Raw genomic sequence first — 22,718 nt, 5'->3', positions numbered from 1 at the left:
AGTAACCATTATAAAAACTAACATTCTCTCATTATTACCTATTCAGTTCATGTAGTTCTATGTACTCATTAATTAATCAAATGTCCTTCTCTTTAAGCCTTAAATTTTTAAAATACAGTAAATGTAGGATGAGAAATGTGATCAACTTCATTAAATATTTATAGATCTGTATGGAAGATTTTAAAGTATAATGTTTTCACTAAATATACATCGATACTAAATTGCTAAATGTTATATATATATGTATACAGCACTGAAATTTAAATCTGGAGTATTTAATTTTTAAGACCTTATCAGCTGACTCCTCCAACGGGAATTCCCCAACAACTCCCCTGGATGAACAAGGTCAAGGTGATGCTCCACCACAACACGAAGACGAAGAACCTGCATTTCCACATACTGACTTGGCAAAGTTGGATGACATGATCAATAGGTGAATTGTTTTGATTTTTTTTTAATGGAGCTAATAAACTAAAAAGCAGTTTTGTTTTGTTTTGTTTTTAAATCAGCATTGCCACTGCTAAAGAATGAGAAAAAGAGTGGATTGTAAGAATAGTAATTTTGCCATTTTCTTAATTGCTGTAATACTTAAGTCATTGTCAGATACTTTGTAATTCATTTTTAATGCAGGTATTGGTATGAATTTTTAAAAATTGAAAGATGATATGAATAAATATTTTAAATTAATGATGCTTTGTCATCCTAATGGGTGTGTTTCATTCCTAGAACTGTAGGTAGGGAGTTCCTTTTGTGTGTCATTTCTTTTTGGTATATTGACTGCTAGACTTGTTCGATGACCTTTCTTATTTATAGGATGTCCATTTTTTATAACATATTGTTGTAAAAGATTGTAGTTTGGTAGTTTTTGATATTTATTAAAGTGTGCTTATAATTAGGACTGAAGGACTAAGTTATATTAAATCTTTAGTGACAAGGAAATTTTAAAAAGACAGCTTTTGCCTAACCTATAACTAAAACACTAGAAAGTATCAGTTTACATCTAATAGATTTTCTTGTAAAAGGTCTTTTGTCGTCTTTCTGTAAAGGTGGAATACAGTTCTTTCTGAGAAGTAGTGGATTAGTCATTGGAATATATTCTTTAAGCACTTGAGTTTTTTATTATACAAGGGAAAATCCTAGCCTGGGTATGGTGGCATTTGCATTGCTTTTGATGTAGGGAGTATACGTAGAATGATACAAAGGCTTAGAGGTTCTTCAAGTCATGTGATTTCCAAGAGAACTTGGTATATGTTGTGTTGAATTGAAGGAGAAATAAGCCATTTGTCTCATTGTCTTTGTGAAGAATACTCAAAGAAATATTACTGATACCAGAACCTCAAAAGAATATTTTTTCCTACTGACTTAACAGTGGTTATTTAATTGATAAGTGATTATTTTTAGTTGTAGGGGCCTGTGAAAGTTATTTATTGAATTCTCCTTCATTGGTATATTTCTGCTTAAGCAGAATATTTAAAAAATTTAAAAAAAAGTGTGTGTGTGTGTGTGTAGAAAACAGTATTTCATTCTTAGTTTCACAAAGCAAATAATTTGCCAAGTTCTTTCATTTTATGGTAAATGTATAATATAGTCAGGATTTTTTCACTTAGTCATAGTAAAATTAATTTTGTAGGTAAGTTATTTATAGTATTGCATTCATGCTCAAATAATAACAGCATTTTTAAATTTTACAATAATTTTAGGCCTCGGTGGGTGGTTCCAGTTTTGCCAAAAGGGGAATTAGAAGTGCTTTTAGAAGCTGCTATTGATCTTAGTAAGAAAGGTGAGTGATGTTACTATGTTTTCCATAATATATGCTAGTAGATACTTGCATGTTGTTCTTAAAGGCTTTTGTTTTTATAAAGTTGCAGTTTTTTCTAATTATAGTATATTCTTAGACCACACTATCTCACTAAACTTTCTGTTAGGAAAAGGTTCTGTTAGAGCAAAGGTTAGAAATACCTTCGGATAAACTTTAAGTACGTCTGTTAAAATTTCATGCAGAACTTTACATATATGTTAGTATTTGTCAGAGCAGGGCCTATTGGTTTGTATATTTTTGAAGGGGCTATTAATTAAAAGTTTAAAATAATTTTTTAAGTGTAATAGTTTTTTAAAATTATGTAGAATACATTAAAACATATTTTATAATTTAAAAATTCTAAATGGCCATACAAATCCAGATTTACCAGTTGATCTTTTTTGCATGTAAGCATATCTTAATTTGCAAGTAATTTCAGTAAAGATTATTTAAACTTGCCATTTGAATGACTTAATGATTAGCCAGTGAACCAAAAGATACACAAGTCTTAATTTTTTTGTTAAAATTGCTATTACATTATATCTTTGTAACAAAATGTCAAGATTGCATTTAGGCTTTTTAGAGACTTACATAAATTTTTTTTTTTTAATGCCTTAAATAAATATGGTCCTTTTTTTTAAGGCAACTGATAAATAATATGGTATTTTTCATTGCTGCTCAAACAAAAACATTTTGTGTTTTTATTTTTAATATTTAATATGAAATATTTTTAATATTTTTAATATTAAAAAACTTATTGATGACTTTGTTCTGCCCAACATTATATGCAGCTGAATTCCTGTAGGAAATGGCTAATTTTTGTAAATTCTCTACTTGCTTAAGGCTCAGAAGGCTAAAATGAAAGGGCAATTCCATTTATTTTTCCAGATTATTCAGTAGGCAGATTTTTAACATCTTTGGTATCTGTAATGTCTATTAATATAGTCTGTGTTGTGTTTTTGTCAGTGTTAATAATTTAATTAATATTAAATAATTTAATTAACTAACAATTAATTAATAATTTAATTAACTAACAATTATCCAACAGTCATTTAAAGAATGCTTTGCTTTTAATCCTGCAAATTATGAAAATATTTTATATTTGTTATTTATAACAAATGTTTCTCAAGATTCAAGTTTCTTTTGTTAGTTTGCACATTTGTAAGTTAAGTGAAGGACCTATGAGCTAGGCATGTTTTAAATCCTAAAGGTACAAAGTGAACAGAAATTTCAATAATTGGTCAGGGAAATGTTTTCTTTATGCTAAATTTATTGTAATTTTTTAAATCTATTCTTAGGTCTTGATATTAAAAGTGAAGCATGTCAGCGTTTTTTTCGAGATGGGTTAACAGTATCTTTCACTAAAATTCTTATGGATGAGGCAGTGAGTGGCTGGAAATTTGAAATTCATGTAAGTTAGAGACTCATATTTACCTGATGATGAGTACGGATTTATTTTTGGAAAATATTATTGTAATAATGTATTAAGTCTCATGATACATATTTGACACAATTGAAGGTTTTTAAGAACAGTCTTGGTCTTTTAGAATGAATTTGAGATTTTTGAGTCCTGAAACTTTGGTTTAATCTGTGTCCTAGAATCCTGAATGCCTGTGACTATGCACATCACACATTTCATCAAAGGTACCATGTTGTTGATTGTAAGATTGCACTATTTTTCATAACATTAAGAAAGAAAAATACCCAGGATGGCAAATAGAGGACTCCCAATATAATTAGGACACTAAAGGATATAATTTTAGTATAGATGTATCTGATAAATTCATAATGCAGAAATGAAAACCAAGGAATATTACAAGCTTGAAAATGTAAATCTTACAAGCTTGAAAATTTAAACCACAAACCATTAATCCCATAAATTTTGGATATGAATTCAAACTACAGTTTTTCATAATTAGGAAAGTCAATATCTGAAGTATTCTAAAATTAGTGGTGTCTTCAACTAAACAGCTGCAGGAAATCTGACTACTGTCAAGAAATAGCTTGAGTCTAGGACAACACAAACAGATGAAAGATAGTGCAAGCTGCCACTGATTCTTAGATTCATAGATTCTTGTAACCAGAGATTTTGAAAGTGAAAAAATACACATCTTAATTGAATCATTGAACTCTAAAGCTTGGTTCTTATGTATAATAAAGAACTGAAATGAGTTACAAAGCAAACAACATTGTTCTGTGGACTTTAACCTAGAAAATATAACTAGGACATTCCCCACAAATGAGTATGGGGTATAGATCCTAACACTTTTTGATCTGACATGTAACATTTTAGTGTTAAAGGTAGACATTTGGGAGATTATCTGACTTTTGAATTGATATTTAAATCCAGGTCTCCTAATCTTGGATAATTGACAGGATTTTGAACATTTAGATTGTGGAATTAGTGCCTCTAGAGTACAGATTCCAAAGGAAAAAATGATAATTTGCATGTCTGCTCTGTGGACACAGAATAGAAAGATAACCAGTGGTGCATACTTCATCTGCAGCCTTTCTCACATCACTTTTGAAATTAGGTGCAATGCAAATATAAAGTAAATAATTATTAATTTTATTTTTACTGATACATGACTTTGATGATAATATTTGTGAAGTTAAGCAGAATTCAGATGACCTGTATAGAAAAATGGAAAGACAGCATTATTAACAAGATTAGAGTGTTTCTGTACTTGAAATTAGTGTTACCTCTTTTAAATAACTTCTCTTGTCCTTGTCCCTTTTCATATAACAGAGGTGTATTATTAACAATACTCATCGTCTAGTGGAGCTTTGTGTGGCCAAGTTGTCCCAAGACTGGTTTCCACTTCTAGATCTTCTTGCTGTGGCCTTAAATCCTCATTGCAAATTCCATATCTACAATGGTACACGTCCATGTGAATCCGTTTCTACAAATGCTCAGTTGCCTGAAGATGAACTATTTGCTCGTTCCTCAGATCCTCGATCACCAAAAGTGTGTTGTTTTTCAAAATCAAATACTGTTTTGTGTTTGTTATAAAACTTTAGTGACATGATCCTTTCGTTAACATAGCGATCAGTATATAACTTTCTTTTATGTGGGTTTGTTTAAAATACACATTATTTAATATATATAGTGATTCATTAACATCATATAAGGGGCCAGCAGCACAAAACTCATCCCTGACCAAAGCTATTATGTGTTGATCAGTTGATGAATATGGTTATATTGGAACTTTATGTTATTTTTCTGCTAGTAGCAAGATACAGTATTTGCTTGTTCAGTGTTAGAAATTACTTTAGAAAATATAACTGTTTTACGTCAAGAGCGTGGACTGTACTTTGCACCTACATGTATATTTAATAGCAAAAACATACATTTATGACAGGCCATTTAAACAGATTTTTTTTTTTTTTTTTTTTTTTTTAGGATTTTATTTGGGGGGTGGAGAGAGAGACAGAGCACAAGCAGGGGAAGAGGGAAAGGAAGAAGTAGACTCCCTGCTGACCAGTGAGCCCCACATGGGGCTTGAACCCAGGACCCTGAGATCATGACCTGAGTGAAAGCAGACACTTAACTAAGACACCCAGGCACCCTGTAAACAGATTTTTAAAATTTTTACTATTTTGTGACATAGCCTAAGGCATTTTTTAGTAACATTTTATTTACTCATTTGTAAGAGAGAGAGCAGGGGAAGAGGGAAAAGCCAACTCTCTGCAGAGCAGGGAAGTATCCCTGGTACTTGATTGCAGGACCTAGAGATCATGATCTGAGCTTAAGGCAGATGCTTAACTGACTGAGCCGCCTACGTGCCCCTCATTAGATTATTTCTTAAAATGCTTTGATTTCTTAAGAGGAAATCTTAGTGTTGATTAGTATCTGAGTTTTAGGTCATGTAGGTAATCTTTCAGTCTATATTCATTTTGCCCAGAGAAGATACAGGCTGCCCAAATTGTAATTAATTTCAAGGAAGTTCAGTAGAAAATTTAAAAAAACTAATGATGTATCAATACAGCTAAGAAATTAGCCAAAAGCACTGAATTAGCAGAACAGTATATAAAGAAAGCTTCCTGTTTTGTATGTTCATTCTAGTGTCCTATTTTACATGTCATTTTAGTGAGGTTTTTTTTTTTCAACGTGTATGTCATCATTTGTATCTTGATAGGTATTTTTTTTTTTTAAGATTTTATTTATTTAAGAGAGAGTGAAAAAGCACAAGCAGGGGGAGCAGTAGTGTGAGGGAGAAGTAGGCTCCCCACCAACCTGGGAGCCTGATGTGGGACTTTATCCCGGGACCCTGAGACCATGACCTGAGCCAAAGGCAGACACTTAAGCATCTGAGCTATCCAGGTGTCCATAGTGAGTTTTTAATGTCTCAAAGACTGTATTCATTTTGATTCATTTTTGAACACATTGAAAAAGTTACCAGCAGTAGAAGCAGAAAGCAGAACATAGCTTTTTGTCAGTGTACACATACATAAATAGAACCCAAAAAAATAACAGCACAGAATCCCTGTAAAGTTATGTGAAATGTGTACATACATGGATAATTTGACTATTTTATTACCAATTTGGATGCCCCTCATTTCTTGTCATGCCGAAGTTCCATGGCTAGCCTTTGGTGCCTTTAGTACCTTTAGCTGTTTAGGTTTGGTTAAGCTAAACAAAGGAACTTTGTTCCTAATCTTGGAAAGGTTTCAGTATTTCATCATTGAGTTTGATACCGGTTTTTCATATGTGGCCTTTGTTAATTTGAAGCAATTTTCTTTTGTTCTTAGTTTGTTCATTTTTATCATTTTAGGTTGTTGAGTTTTGCCTGGCCCTTTTTCAGCATAAATTGAGATGATGTGGTGTGGTTTTTTTTGTTTGTTTTTTGTTTTTCTTTGATTCTAGTAATGTCGTGTGTGTTACATTGATTGATTTTGTATATCAGGACATCTTTGCATCCCAGGAAGAAACGTCCCATTTGTTCATGTTGCTAATACCTTGTTGAGGGGTTTTATATCCATGTTCGTTAGTATTATTCTGCAACATCATTGTGTGGCTCTGGTATCAGAGTAGTCCTCGTCTCTTAAATTGAGTTTGGATATGTTCCTTCCTTCACTTTTTTGGAAAAACTTGAGATTGGTGTTAACTCTTCTTTTTAAGTGCTTGTTGCAATTTTCTCATGAAGCCATTTGGTCCCTCATTTTTCTTTGTTGGAAAGTTTTTGATTGGTGATTCAATCTCCTCACTAAATTTTAAGCCTGTTAAGATTCTATTCTTTTTGCTCAGTTGTGGTAGAAGTTATGTGCTCTAGAAATTTGTCCATCTTATCTGTCCAATTTGTTGACACTAATTCATAATACTTTGAATACAGTTACTCATAGGACTTTTTAATTTTTCTATTTCTATGAACTCTATAATAAAGTTCTCTCATTTCTGATTTCGGTAGGATTTTTTCTAATTGTTGATTTTTTTTTTTTTTTTTTTTTCAGGAAAGAACTTTTGGTTTTGTTGATTTTTTTTTTTTTTTTCTTTTTCCTCTTTCTGTTTTTGTATTCTGTATTTTATTTATCTCTGGTCTGATGTTTCATTGTGCTAGTTTGGATTTAGTTAGATACTCTTTTTCCAGTTTCTTTTAAAGTGAAATGTTAACATTGTTGACTTGAAGTCTGTTTTTGTTTTTGTTTAAAACTATAAATTTTTCTTGTGGTACAGATTCTTCCTTTGATCAATTGGTTAAGAATATGTTGTTTTATTTCTTCATATTTGTGAACTTTCCAGATTTCTTCTGTTACTGATTTCTAATTCCATTGTATTCTGAAAAGATGCTTTCTGTGATGTACTTTTTTTTTTTTTTTTTTTAATTTTGTTTATTTACTTGAGAGAAAGAGGTCAGTGCATGAGCAGGGGAAGGGCAAAGAAGCAAACCAGACTCCCCAATAAGCAGGGAGCTGGATGGACATGGGGCTGAATACCTGGACCCCAGGATCATGACCTGAGCCAAAGGCAGCCAGTTAACCAACTTAGCCACCCAGGCACACCTAATTTTACTCTTTTTTTTTTTTTTTTTAAGATTTTATTTATTTATTTATTTGACAGAGATGACAAGCGGGCAGAGAAGCAGGCAGAGAGAGAGGAGGAAGCAGGCTCCCTGCCAAGCAGAGAGCCCCATGCAGGGCTCGATCCCAGGACCTGGGATCATGACCTGAGCCAAAGGCAGAGGCTTTAACCCACTGAGCCACCCAGGCACCCCTAATTTTACTCTTTTTAAGACTTCTTTCTGCAGAGTATTTCACGTGCACTTAGAAAGATTATGTATTCTGCCCTTGTTGGGTATAGTGTTCTGTATATCTGAAAGGTTGATTGTTCTGTAATGTTTTGTAAGATTATCTTTGCTTATTTTCTTCTCTTTAGTTCTGTTATTTGAAGTGCAATATTGAAGTCTCCAAGTAGTATTCTAGAACTATTTCTCCAGTTTGTCAGTAGTTGCTTCATATATTTAAAAACTCTGAATATGACTCATGCTTGTTACATCTTTTTGGTGAATTGACCTTCAGTCATTCCATGTCTTGTCTCTTACCACAGTTTTTGACTTAACCGTCCATTTTTTTGATAGCCATTCCATTTCTGTTTTGGTTACTGTCTGCATGAAATATATTTTTCCATATTTTTTTTAAGCTATACATATCCTTAGAACTAAAAGTGACTCTATCAGGGACAACTGGGTGGCTCATTCGGTTATTAAGCAGCTTCCTTGGGCTCTGGTCATGATCACAGAGCCTGCCTGGCATGGGACTCGACTCGGGCTCCCTGCCCCGCGGGGGGTCTGCTGCTCCCTCTCCCTATGCCACTCCCCCTGTTTTTGTTCTCTTGGCACGTGTTCTCTGTCTCTCAAATGAGTCTTAAAAAAGAAAAAAAAAAGGATTTTATTTATTTGAGAGAGCACTTAACAGAGCATGAGTGGGGCGAGTGGCAGGCAGAGGAAGGGAGAAGCAGAATCCTCACTGAGAAGGGAGCCTGGTACTGGGTATGATCCCAGCAATCTGATACCATAACCTGAGCTGAAGTCAGAGGCCTAACCAACTCAGCTACCAAGGCATCCCAATAAGTAAAATCTTTAAATAAATAGACTCTTTTAGTCATTGGATCCTGGTTTCTTCTTTTTTTTTAGAGAGGTTCAAGTAGAGGGAGGGCCAGGCAGGGGCATAAAGAATCTCAGGCAGACTCCCCACTGAGCAGGGAGCCCAGTGCAGGGCTCATGACCTGAGCCAGAATCAAGAGTCAGACTCTTAACTGACTTGAGTCACCCGGGTGCCTCCTGGATTCTGGTTTTTTGTCCATTATGTTTATCTGTATATTTTTTATTAAAAAGTTTAATCTTCTTATGTTCAGTGTTGTTATACTGATAAGGAAGGATGTATTTTTGTGCCATTTTGTTCTTTGTTTTCCATATATCTTATAGTTCTTTTGTATATTATTTCCTTCCTTACTGACTTTATTCAGTTGATTTTTTTTTTTTTTGTACTGACATGTTTTCATTCCCTTCCCATTCCCTTTGGAGTATATCTGTTCACTCTGTGTTTTAGGAGTTTTTTGTTTTGTTTGTCTTTGTTTTGTTTTCCATTTGATGGAGTGGGAGAGCTCAATTAGTGGGAGCACCAGGCAGAGGGAGAAGCAGATCTCCTGCTGAGCAGGGAGCCCAACACTGGGCTCAATCCATGACTTTGGGATCATAATCTGAGCCGAAGGCAGATCCTCAACAATTGAGCCACCAGGCACCCCAAGGAATGCTATCGTATTTCTCAATCAGTAATTTACTTTAGGAGACTTGCTAGCCATTTTCATGAACTGTGCCTGCTCATTCCCATGGAATTCCCCTAGTCTCAGTTTCAAGCTACTTTTGATTTTTCTGGCATCCAAAATAGTGACACCAACCAATCTGTCAGGCTGTTCACAACTAGGTTATTAGGTTGCAGAGTTAGTTCTGTTTGCTCTCTTCAGTTTCTGTAAGGGACTTGAGGACCCTAAACTTTGCTACTCTGGAGAAGTAGGCATGGATGAGTAAAAACACGATGAAATTGCCTAACTCTTCTGAATGTGATTGGTTTTTGTTGTTGTTGTTGTTTTTGTTTTGTTTTGTTTTTAATTTTGTTTTTTATAAACATATATTTTTATCCCCAGGGGTACAGGTCTGTGAATCGCCAGATTTACACACTTCACAGCACTCACCATAGCACATACCCTCCCCAATGTCCATAGCCCCACCCCCCCGACCCCCCTCCCTTCATCAACCCTCAGTTTGTTTTGTGAGATTAGGAGTCACTTATGGTTTGTCTCCCTCCCAATCCCATCTTGTTTCATTTACTCTTCTCCTACCCCCTTAACCCCACATGTTGCATCTCCTCTCCCTCATATTAGGGAGATCATATGATAGTTGTCTTTCTCCGATTGACTTATTTCGCTAAGCATGATACCCTCTAGTTCCATCCACGTCGTCGCAAATGGCAAGATTTCATTTCTTTTGATGGCTGCATAGTATTCCATTGTGTATATATACCACGTCTTCTTTATCCATTCGTCTGTTGATGGACATCTAGGTTCTTTCCATAGTTTGGCTATTGTGGACATTGCTGCTATAAACATTCGGGTGCACATGCCCCTTCAGATCACTACATTTGTATCTTTAGGGTAAATACCCAGCAGTGCAATTGCTGGGTCATAGGATAGTTCTATTTTCAACATTTTGAGGAACCTCCATGCTGTTTTCCAGAGTGGTTGCATTCCCACCAACAGTGTAGGAGGGTTCCCCTTTCTCCGCATCCTCGCCAGCATCTATCATTTCCTGACTTGTTAATTTTAGCCATTCTGACTGGTGTGAGGTGATACCTCATGGTGGTTTTGATTTGTATTTCCCTGATGCCGAGTGATGTGGAGCACTTTTTCATGTGTCTGTTGGCCATCTGGATGTCTTCTTTGCAGAAATGTCTGCTCATGTCTTCTGCCCATTTCTTGATTGGATTATTTGTTCTTTGGGTGTTGAATTTGCTAAGTTCTTTATAGATTTTGGACACTAGCCCTTTATCTGATATGTCATTCGCAAATATCTTCTCCCATTCTGTCAGTTGTCTTTTGGTTTGTTAACTGTTTCCTTTGCTGTGCAAAAGCTTTTGATCTTGATGAAATCCCAATAGTTCATTTTTGCCCTTGCTTCCCTTGCCTTTGGCAATGTTCCTAGGAAGATGTTGCTGCGGCTGAGGTCGGAGAGGTTGCTGCCTGTGTTTTCCTCAAGGCTTTTGATGGATTCCTTTCTCACATTGAGGTCCTTCATCCATTTTGAGTCTATTTTCATGTGTGGTGTAAGGAAATGACCCAATTTCATTTTTCTGCATGTGGCTGTCCAATTTTCCCAATACCATTTATTGAAGAGGCTGTCTTTGTTCCATTGGACATTCTTTCCTGCTTTGTCGAAGATGAGTTGACCATAGAGTTGAGGGTCCATTTCTGGGCTCTCTATTCTGTTCCATTGATCTGTGTGTCTGTTTTTGTGCCAGTACCATGCTGTCTTGATGATGACAGCTTTGTAATAGAGCTTGAAGTCCGGAACTGTGATGCCACCAACTTTGGCTTTCTTTTTCAATATTCCTTTGGCTATTTGAGGTCTTTTCTGGTTCCATATAAATTTTAGGATTCTTTGTTCCATTTCTTTGAAAAAAATGGATGGTACTTTGATAGGAATTGCATTAAATGTGTAGATTGCTTTAGGTAGCATAAACAATTTCACAATATTTATTCTTCCAATCCAGGAGCATGGAACATTTTTCCATTTCTTTATGTCTTTCTCAATTTCTTTCATGAGTACTTTATAGTTTTCTGTGTATAGATTCTTAGTCTCTTTGGTTAGGTTTATTCCTAGGTATCTTATAGTTTTGGGTGCAATTGTAAATGGGATTGACTCCTTAATTTCTCTTTCTTCTCACTTGTTGGTGTAGAGAAATGCAACTGATTTTTGTGCATTGATTTTATATCCTGACACTTTACTGAATTCCTGTACAAGTTTTGGAGTCCTTTGGGTTTTCCACATATAGTATCATATCATCTGCGAAGAGTGATAATTTGACTTCTTCTTTGCCGATTTGGATGCCTTTAATTCCCTTTTGTTGTCTGATTGCTGAGGCTAGGACTTCTAGTACTATGTTGAATAGCAGTTGTGATAACGGACATCCCTGCCGTGTTCCTGACCTTAGCGGAAAAGCTTTCAGTTTTTCTCCATTGAGAATGATATTTGCGGTGGGTTTTCATAGATGGTTTTGATAATATTGAGGTATGTGCCCTCTATCCCTACACTTTGAAGAGTTTTGATCAGGAAGGGATGCTGTACTTTGTCAAATGCTTTTTCAGCATCTATGGAGAGTATCATATGGTTCTTGTTCTTTCTTTTATTAATGTGTTGTATCACATTGATTGATTTGCAGATGTTGAACCAACCTTGCAGCCCTGGAATAAATCCCACTTGGTCGTGGTGAATAATCCTTTTAATGTACTGTTGGATCCTATTGGCTAGTATTTTGGTGAGAATTTTTGCATCTCTGTTCATCAAGGATATTGGTCTGTAGTTCTTTTTTGTTGGGATCCTTGTCTGGTTTTGGGATGAAGGTGATGCTGGCCTCATAAAATGAGTTTGGAAGTTTTCCTTCTATTTCTATTTTTTTGGAACAGTTTCAGGAGAATAGGAATTAGTTCTTCTTTAAATGTTTGGTAGAATTCCCCCGGGAAGCCATCTGGCCCTGGGCTTTTGTTTGTTTGGAGATTTTTGATGACTGTTTCAATCTCCTTACTGGTTATGGGTCTGTTCAGGCTTTCTATTTCTTCCTGGTTCAGTTGTGGTAGTTTATATGTCTCTAGGAATGCATCCATTTCTTCCAGATTGTCAAATTTGTTGGCGTAGAGTTGCTCATAGTATGTTCTTATAATTCTGTGTATTTCTTTGGTGTTAGTTGTGATCTCTCCTCTTTCATTCATGATTTTATTTATTTGGGTTCTTTCTCTTTTCTTTTTGATAAGTCTGGCCAGGGGTTTATCAATCTTATTAATTCTTTCAAAGAACCAGCTCCTAGTTTCGTTGATTTGTTCTGTTGTTTTTTTGGTTTCTATTTCATTGATTTCTGCTCTGATCTTTATGATTTCTCTTCTCCTGCTGGGTTTAGGGTTTCTTTCTTGTTCTTTTTCCAGCTCCTTAGGTGTAGGGTTAGGTTGTGTACCTGAGACCTTTCTTGTTTCTTGAGAAAGGCTTGTACTGCTATATATTTTCCTCTCAGGACTGCCTTTGTTGTGTCCCACAGATTTTGAACCGTTGTGTTTTCATTATCATTTGTTTCCATGAATTTTTTCAATTCTTTTTTTTTTTTAAAGATTTTATTTATCTATTTGACAGAGAGAAATCACAAGTAAGCAGAGAGGCAGGCAGAGAGAGAGGAGGAAGCAGACTCCCTGCTGAGCAGAAAGCCCCATGCGGGGCTCGAACCCAGGACCTGGGATCATGACCTGAGCCAAAGGCAGCGGCTTAACCCACTGAGCCACCCAGGCGCCCCTGAATTTTTTCAATTCTTCTTTAATTTCCTGGTTGAGCCATTCATTCTTTAGAAGGATGCTGTTTAGTCTCCCATGTACTTGGGTTCTTTTCAAATTTCCTCTTGCGATTGAGTTCTAGCTTCAGAGCATTGTGGTCTGAAAATATGCAGGGAATGATCCCAATCTTTTGATACCAGTTGAGACCTGATTTAGGACCGAGGATGTGATCTCTTCTGGAGAATGTTCCATGTGCACTAGAGAAGAATGTGTATTCTCTTGCTTTGGGATGAAATGTTCTGAATAGATATGTGATGTCCATCTGGTCCAGTGTGTCATTTAAGGCTTTTATTTCCTTGTTGATCTTTTGCTTGGATGATCTGTCCATTTCAGTGAGGGGAGTGTTAAAGTCCCCTACTATTATTGTATTATGGTCTATGTGTTTCTTTGATTTTGTTATTAATTGGTTTATATAGTTGGCTGCTCCCACGTTAGGGGCATAGATATTTAAAATTGTTAGATCTTCTTGTTGGACAGTTCCTTTGAGTATGATATAGTGTCCTTCCTCATCTCTTATTATAGTCTTTGGCTTAAAATCTAATTGATCTGATAGAAGGATTGCCACTCCTGCTTTTTTCTGATGTCCATTAGCATGGTAAATTCTTTTCCACCCCCTCACTTTAAACCTGGAGGTGTCTTTGGGTTTAAAATGAGTTTCTTATAGGCAACATATAGATGGGTTTTGTTTTTTTATCCATTCTGATACCCTGTGTCTTTTTATTGGGGCATTTAGCCCATTAACATTCAGGGTAACTATTGAGAGATATGAATTTAGTGCCATTGTATTGCCTGTAAGGTGACTGTTGTATATTGTCTCTGTTCCTTTCTGATCTACTACTTTTAGGGTCTCTCTTTGCTTAGAGGACCCCTTTCAATATTTCCTGTAGAGCTGGTTTGGTGTTTGCAAATTCTTTCAGTTTTTGTTTGTCCTGGAAGCTTTTAATCTCTCCTTCTATTTTCAGTGATAGCCTAGCTGGATATAGTATTCTTGGCTGCATGTTTTTCTCGTTTAGTGCTCTGAATATATCATGTCAGCTCTTTCTGGCCTGCCAGGTCTCTGTGGATAAGTCTGCTGCCAATCTAATATTTTTACCATTGTATGTTACAGACTTCTTTTCCCGGGCTGCTTTCAGGATTTTCTCTTTGTCACGAAGATTTGTAAATTTTACTATTAGGTGACAGGGTGTGGACCTATTCTTATTTATTTTGAGGGGGGTTCTCTGAACCTCCTGGATTTCGAGCTTGTTCCCTTTGCCATATTGGGGAAATTCTCTCCAATTATTCTCTCCAATATACCTTCTGCTACCCTCTCTCTTTCTTCTTCTTCTGGAATCCCAATTATTCTAATGTTGTTTCGTCTTATGGTGGCACTTATCTCTCGAATTCCCCCCTCGTGGTCCAGTAGCTGTTTGTCCCTCTTTTGCTCAGCTTCTTTATTCTCTGTCATTTGGTCTTCTATATCGCTAATTCTTTCTTCTGCCTCATTTATCCTAGGAGTGAGAGCCTCCATTTTTTTATTGCACCTCATTAATAGCTTTTTTATTTCAACTTGGTTAGATTTTAGTTCTTTTATTTCTCCAGAAAGGGCTTTTATTTCTCCTGGGAGGGTTTCTCTAATATCTTCCATACCTTTTTCGAGCCCGGCTAGAACCTTGAGAATCGTCATTCTGAACTCTAGATCTGACATATTGCCAATGTCTGTATTGATTAGGTCCCTAGCCTTTGGTACTGCCTCTTGTTCTTTTTTTTGTGGTGAATTTTTCCGCCTTGTCATTTTTGTCCAGATAAGAGTATATGAAGGAGCAAGTAAAATACTAAAAGGGTGGCAACAACCCCAGGAAAATATGCCTTAGTCAAATCAGAAGAGATCCCAAATTATGAGGGGGGAGAAAGGGGATAAAAGGTTCAGAAAGAAAAAACAAACAAACAAAAAAAAAACAATTAAGAAAACCAATAATGAAAAAATATAAAAAGGAAAATACTATATATATATATATATACATATATGTGTATACATATATACATATATGTATATACGTATATACGTATATACGTATATACATATGTATATACGTATATACATATATATATATTAGATAAACTAGTTAAAAAAAACTTAAAAAAGAAAAGGGTAAAAGTTAAAAAAAAATTAGCAGAAGAAGAGAAAAAAAATTGAAAAAGAAAAAAAAATTAAATTAACTGCAAGGCTAAAGAATCATGGGGAGAAAGCCATGAGTTCCGTGCTTTGCTTTCTCCTCCTCTGGAATTCCGCCGCTCTCCTTGGTATTGAAACTGCACTCCTTGGTAGGTGAACTTGGTCCTGGCTGGGTTTCTTGTTGATCTTCTGGGGGAGGGGCCTGTTGTAGTGATTCTCAAATGTCTTTGCCCCAGGCGGAGTTGCACCGCCCTTACCCGGGCCGTGCTGAATAATCCGCTCGGGTTTGCTTTCCGGAGCTTTTGTTCCCTGAGCGCTTTCCGTAGACTTCCGGAGGGCAGGAATGAAGATGGCGGCCTCCCAGTCTCTTGCCCGGAGGAGCTGAGAGCCCGGGTCCCCACTCCTCAGTGCGCCCTCAGAGAACAGAGCCCAATTACTCCCGTCACCCTGGCCTCTGGCCGCGCTCGGAGCTGACTGAGCCTGCGACCAGTTCAAGGTAACCCCGAGCTGAGAGTCACTCCTCGGCTCTGTCTTTGTAGCCGGCTTCCCCATTCTAATACCTGTAAGCTCTGCGACACTCAGACACCCCCGATCCTAATGTGACTCTGCAGGACCTGAGGCCATGCTGACCCCGCGTGGGCTTCACCCCGGTTAAGCCTCTGGAGTGATGTCCCTCAGTGGAACAGACTTTTAAAAGTCCTGATTTTGTGCTCCGTTGCTCCGCCGCTCGCCAGGAGCTGGCCCCTACCCCCGTGGTCTATCTTCCCGTCGCTTTGGATTCACTTCTCCGCCAGTCCTACCTTTCAGAAGGTGGTTGATTTTCTGTTTCTAGAATTGCTATTCTTCTCTTCGATCTCCCGATGGATTTGTAGGTGTTTGCAATCTTTAGATAAGCTATCTAGCTGATCTTCTGCTACCTGAAGTCGTCTCAGCCTGCTACTTCTCTGCCATCTTGACTCCTCCAAATGTGATTGTTTTTGATTCAGTGTTTGGTTGCTATAAATTGTGGACTGATTCCTAGAAATCCTGGAGATAAAGTCATTTCTTAACAATACGACTTTGAAGCTTTCTAATCTTAAAACTAGTTGATGCCATACCTCAATTTAACCTTCTAAACCAAATATAAAGGTGGGAATAGAGTATACTGAATTTATTTTTACTTTTTTAATATTTTATGTATTTGAGAGCACAAGCAGGGGAAGCAACAGAGGGAGAGGGAGAAGCAGACTCTCCACTGTCCAGGGAGTCAGATGCAGGACTCAATCCCAACACTCTGGGATCGTGACCTGTGCCAAAGGCAAGACACGTCACTGACTGAGCCACTCAGGCACTCTGTAGTATAATGAATTTATTCAGAAATTAAGTAATCGATTTACTGGAGATTTTAAAATTTATTTTAGGTTGTTGTATCGAATTTAGCATTAGAGTACACAGATGTATTCTTAAAACAGTTTTCTATTATTTAGCATTTCCCGTGTGTCTTAAATAATTTTTTGTTTTGTTTTCTTGTTTTAAGTAGGCTCTACTCCCAGCATGGAGCCCAACAACGGGCTAGAAATCACAACCCTAAGATCAAGATCTGCTGAGATCAAGAGTTAGACATTGCATTTCCCAGGCGCCCCTGGATAATTTTTTTGCCTGTTTTTATTTTTATTTTTATTTTTATTTTTTTAAGATTTTATTTATTTATTTGACAGACAGAGATCACAAGTAGGCAGAGAGGCAGGCAGGCAGAGAGGCAGGCAGAGAGAGAGGAGGAAACAGGCTCCCCGCCGAACAGAGAGCCCGATGTGGGGCTCGATCCCAGGACCCTGGGATCATGACCTGAGCCGAAGGCAGAGGCTTTAATCCACTAAGCCAGCTAGGCACCGCTTGCCTATTTTTAAATGTAGAACTTATTTCTGCCTCTGGGGGTAGAAATGCCTCTTTCCTATTTTGGGTTTTGTTTGTTTTCTGCTAAAACTCAGCTTTTTAGATTTAATGAGGTTTTTTTTGTTTGTTTGTTTAATTTCCTTCAGGAGAGCATGAGAGAGCACAAGCAGTAGGGAGTAGTCGTAGAAGAAGAAGTAGGCTCCCCACTGAGCAAGGAGACTGATTTGGAACTCCATCCAAAGACCCTGAGATCATGACCCAATCTGTAGGCAACTGCTTAACTGATTGAGCCACCCCGGTGCCCCTTAATGATCTTTCTTGTGCATTTGTATTATTACAATTGATTTTTATACGTACATACCTTTTTTTTTTTTTTTTTACATTCTTATATATAAAAATGTTTTTAGCTGGCTATACAATCTTTGCTTAATTTTTGTTTAAATATATGGGACATGAGTAAATAATAGCTGTGCTCCTAGGAGCTACTCTGTAATTGGAGCCTGTGCTGCTTCTGATTGAAGGGATACAGAGAACAAATCATAACAGGAAAAATTTTAAGTCTCCATAAATATATGAATGACTATATAACACAAATATTATTTATTCTTTTTAAAGATAATTTAATGTAGTTATCTTATTGAGCTTCCTATTTCTGACTTTTCAAACATATATTCCAGATGTAACTTAGAAAATTATTATTATAGGAAAGAATTAACTCTTGGCGTTGACTGTGTTGCAGGGTTGGCTAGTGGATCTGATCAATAAATTTGGCACATTGAATGGGTTCCAGATTTTGCATGATCGTTTTGTTAATGGATCAGCACTGAGTGTTCAAATAATTGCAGCCCTTATTAAGTAAGTTATATTTTTAAAGTCAGTATTTATTCTACTTACTGTATTGCATTGAAAATCATTAAAAGTTAGTTTTCTAGTCTTTTTTATTTTAAATTGGTAATATAACATTTTCTAAGTATTAAAACTAAAAGTACATGTTACAAGAATATAGATATTAGCAGAAATTTTGTGTTTTCCTTATTTCAGACCATTTGGACAATGCTATGAGTTTCTGAGTCAACATACAGTGAAAAAATACTTTCTTCCAGTTATAGAAATAGTTCCACAGTTCTTAGAAAACTTAACTGATGAAGAACTGAAAAAGGAAGCAAAGAATGAAACAAAAAATGATGCCCTTTCAATGATTATTAAATCTCTGAAGAATTTGGCTTCCAGAATTCCGGGACAAGAAGAAACTGTAAAAAATTTAGAAATTTTCAGATTGAAAATGATACTCAGGTAAGATACTTCCCTCTTTAAATAATTATTTGCTTGACTTTTTAAAATGATGCTTAATCAAAATTTCTCTTGTAGATTGTTGCAGATTTCTTCTTTTAATGGAAAGATGAATGCACTGAATGAAATTAACAAAGTAATATCTAGTGTATCATATTATACTCATCGGCATGGTAATCCTGAGGAGGAAGAGTGGCTGACAGCTGAACGAATGGCAGTAAGTCCCTTTGATTTTTCTTTTATGAATAAGATTAGCACCAGTCAGTGTTAGAAACGACAGAAAGTAATTCTGAAATTGAGACACGGATTCATGACTATTAAATCCTAAAACTTTCCGGGCGCCTGGGTGGCTCAGTGGGTTGAGCCGCTGCCTTCGGCTCAGGTCATGATCTCAGGGTCCTGGGATCGAGTCCTGCATCGGGCTCTCTGCTCAGCGGGAAGCCTGCTTCCTCCTCTCTCTGCCTGCCTCTCTGTCTACTTGTGATCTCTCTCTGTCAAATAAATAAATAAAATCTTAAAAAAAAATAAATCCTAAAACTTTTTATAATGGTAATAAAAAATGATTTGTTAGTAAGTTAACCTATCACTTCCTATTAACCTATCCTATTACTTTGGTAAGTTTACCATTGTTGAATATAGGTATTAATGATGCAATTATAGTTTGCTGGGTTGGCTGAAATGCAGTAGATTAAATGGGTAGATCTGGAAGTTAGTGAATGAATTGGCATTATGGAAACTCAGTTTGCTTTCAAGTTCTGAAGTGAGACTTTACAATTAAAAGAATAAAATCTCTGATTTAACATTCTGTCATGCTTTCTAAAACTTAATTTTTTTTAAGGTTTTATTTATTTATTTGTCAGAGAGAGAGCATATGCAAGGGGAGTGGTAGACAAGGAGAATCAGGCTCCCTACTGAGCAAGGAGCCTGATGTGGAACTTGATCCCAGGACCCTAGGATCATGATCTGACCTGAAGGCAGATGCTTAACCAACTGAGCCATCCAGGCATCTGTAAAAGTTAATTTTTGAATCATTTATGTTTATCATTTTGGCATTGAAAGGGAAGAGTTTAAATAGATATTTATATGTTTAAGTGTTGAAATGAATACTGTCCCATAGCCTTGTAAGGTATTTGCTTGGTAATATATTTTGAGTATATATTGTATGCCAGTACTGGGTATAAATGTGTGAAGAATGATCTCCATCTTAAACAAGTACTAAGTTTAATAGTGAAAATGATTGGGGACCTGGCTAGCTCAGTCAATAGAGCATGTGACTCTCGATCTCAGGGTGTGAGTTCAAGGCTCACAATGGCATACAGCCTAGTTTAAAAAAAAACTATTTTTAATCAGTGAAAATGATCAAAATGTCTAAGATGTTTGAGCCTTCTTGGTTATTGAGAAATGGTATGTAACCTTGACCCCAGGTTCTGATTCGCTGTTAGGAGTCAAGTTTCAAGTATGGCATTTACCTACTTTGTGAAACAGCACTCATTTAACTACTTAAAATGTCCCCTTGTCTGTGAACTATTACCAGTCCTTGAAAGGTACAGAAAATTAAAATGTTGGCAAACTTTTGAAGCAGTATGTCATTGCTGTGGCATTTCTATTCATTTTTTTCCCCCAAAGAATGTGTAAGACTGACTGGGAATATAACACTGATTATTCTCACAGATAGTATGAGGAATATGCTGAGGTGCATTTTTATGGGACCATTTCTGTATGTGAATATCTAAAAAAAATTTTTTTAAGATTTTATTTTTTTATTTATTTGACCGAGAGAGAGAGACAGTGAGAAAGGGATCACAAGCAATGGGTGTGGGAGAGGGAGAAGCAGGCTTCCCACTCAGCAGGGAGCCTAATGTGGGACTGAATCCCATGATTCCGGGATCATAACCTGAGCCAAAGGCAGATGCTGCAGAACTGAGCCACCCAGGCGCCTGAAAAATTAAATTCTTTACAGTTCTATATTGTAATATTTTTTCATTAAAAAAACAGTAAGCACAATTATCTTTATATATGTTGTGGATACAACAATAAGCACATTATATGGAATATAATTTTTTTATGGGATGTAATTTTTAAGTTTAGTACATCTGGGAGCACTTTGTGTGCAAAATTGGATTCTGTGAACTAGTGAATAGTTTTGCATTAAAAGAATATATAAACAGGGGTGCCTGGGTGGTTCAGTGGGTTAAAGCCTCTGCCTTCGGCTCAAGTCATAATCCCAGTGTCCTGGAATCGAGCCCCTCATTGGGCTCTCTGCTCAACAGGAGGCCTGCTTCCTCCTCTCTCTCTGCCTGCCTCTCTGCCTACTTGTGGTTTCCATCTGTCAAATAAATAAATAAAATCTTTAAAAAAAAAAAAAGGAATACATAGACATATTACACTAGAGTGTTACAATTTGTAAATGTAAACATGTTTTAATCCAGTAATGTTATTCGGAAATTTGAACTATATTTTAATTTTTTACTTGTATTTTTTCAGCTTTTTGAGATGTAATTGACATATATAACTATTTAAATTTAAGCATACAGTATAATGACTTAATTTACATATACAATTGACCTTTTTTTTTTTTCTTTGCACTTTATTTACTCATTTGAGAGAGAGCATAAGCAGGGGGAGAGGGGGAGGGAGAAGCAGACTCCCTGATGAGCCAGGAGTGTGAAGTGAGCTCCATCCCAGGACCTGGAGACTGTGACTTGAACAGAGTCAAAACACTTAGCCATCTGAGCCTCCTGGGCTCTGCTACAATGCCCTGCATAATTGAAAATCCTTGTACAACTTGATACACCAAAAGCTTAACCACTAAAAACTTTATTTATGGTAAAAGTCAGTTAGCAAATATTTTTTATATGTATTACATAATGTATACTCTTCCACTAAAGTAATCGTGAAAAATGTTATTGAGTAAATCATAAGAGGAAATAAGTGTGCATACATGGACTCAACGCAGTTCGAACCTGTGTTGTCAGATTATTACCACAGTAAATTTAACATCTGTCATCCTGTATAGTTGTGGGGTTTTTTTGTTGTTTTTTTTTAAAGAAAAATATTTTTATCCTTGTTGTGAAAACTGTTAGAATATACTCTCTGGGGGTTCCTGGGTAGCTCATTCAATTAAGCATATGCCTTCAGCTCAAGTCCTGATCCCAGATTCCCAGAATCTGGATCAGGTTCCCTGTTGGGCAGGGAGTTTGCTGCTTCTTTTCCTCTACCCCTCGTATGCTTGAACACACTCTCTCTCTCAAATAAATAAATAAAATCTTTTAAAAAGAATTACACTGTCTGTACATCATACAGCAGTGTTGAATATCAGTACCATGTTGTGCATTTACATTCCTTTGCTTATTTATCTTGTAATTGTAATTTTGCCCACCCTAATCTTAGCTTCCACTTAAACAAATATTTTTATTACATTTAGGAATGGATACAACAGAACAGTATCTTATCCATAGTCTTGCAAGATAGTCTTCATCAGCCTCAGTATGTGGAAAAGCTAGAGAAGATTCTTCGTTTTGTGATTAAAGAAAAGGCTCTTACATTACAGGATCTTGATAACATCTGGGCAGCACAGGTAAGAAATTTAATTATAGCTATTTTATAAGAAAAATACTAAATATTTTGTAGTAGCTAGTAGGTATTGGCCTATGAATTTGTACTATTTTACTTTTTTTAAAGCTTAACACTTGATATACAGAGAATTGTGTTGAGTATTTTTAAATAAAAAAAAACAAGTTACCCTGATCTTGACTCTCTTTGCAGGTATAAATCATAAATTATATAATAGTTACATATATTACATGTCTACTTACAAGAATAATTAAATTTGATTTTTTTACTTGCAAGTTATATAGAGAAACAAATGTTAGAAGAATAATTTTTTTTTTTCATGAATAAATTGGGAGGATTACAAAGTCCTGCCCAGCCCACCCTATTTTTTTTTTTTTTTTTAAGATTTTATTTATTTGTTTGACAGAGAGAGCAATAGCAAGAGAGGGAACCAAGGAGGGGGATAG

General features: G+C 36.1%; 1 protein-coding gene across 4 annotated transcripts in view; it reads left to right on the top strand.

Annotated features, from left to right (window-relative positions):
- LOC125092594 (probable ubiquitin carboxyl-terminal hydrolase FAF-X) overlaps positions 1 to 22,718 on the top strand; it is a 168,259-nt gene that overhangs the window by 42,994 nt on the left and 102,547 nt on the right. For all 4 annotated transcript variants that reach the window (XM_047716957.1, XM_047716959.1, XM_047716956.1 and 1 more), the window contains 8 exons: positions 288 to 433; positions 1,701 to 1,780; positions 3,097 to 3,209; positions 4,548 to 4,766; positions 18,149 to 18,264; positions 18,451 to 18,702; positions 18,778 to 18,916; positions 22,124 to 22,276. In XM_047716957.1, the coding sequence (XP_047572913.1) occupies positions 288 to 433; positions 1,701 to 1,780; positions 3,097 to 3,209; positions 4,548 to 4,766; positions 18,149 to 18,264; positions 18,451 to 18,702; positions 18,778 to 18,916; positions 22,124 to 22,276 (1,218 nt within the window). The remainder of the gene's footprint in view (positions 1 to 287; positions 434 to 1,700; positions 1,781 to 3,096; positions 3,210 to 4,547; positions 4,767 to 18,148; positions 18,265 to 18,450; positions 18,703 to 18,777; positions 18,917 to 22,123; positions 22,277 to 22,718) is intronic.

The sequence above is a fragment of the Lutra lutra genome, chromosome Y (assembly GCF_902655055.1).
Source record: "Lutra lutra chromosome Y, mLutLut1.2, whole genome shotgun sequence".
In the NCBI taxonomy this organism is placed as follows: Eukaryota; Metazoa; Chordata; class Mammalia; order Carnivora; family Mustelidae; genus Lutra; species Lutra lutra.
The sequence above is the reverse complement of the archived record's forward strand: the minus strand, read 5'-3'. Positions and strand labels throughout refer to the sequence as shown.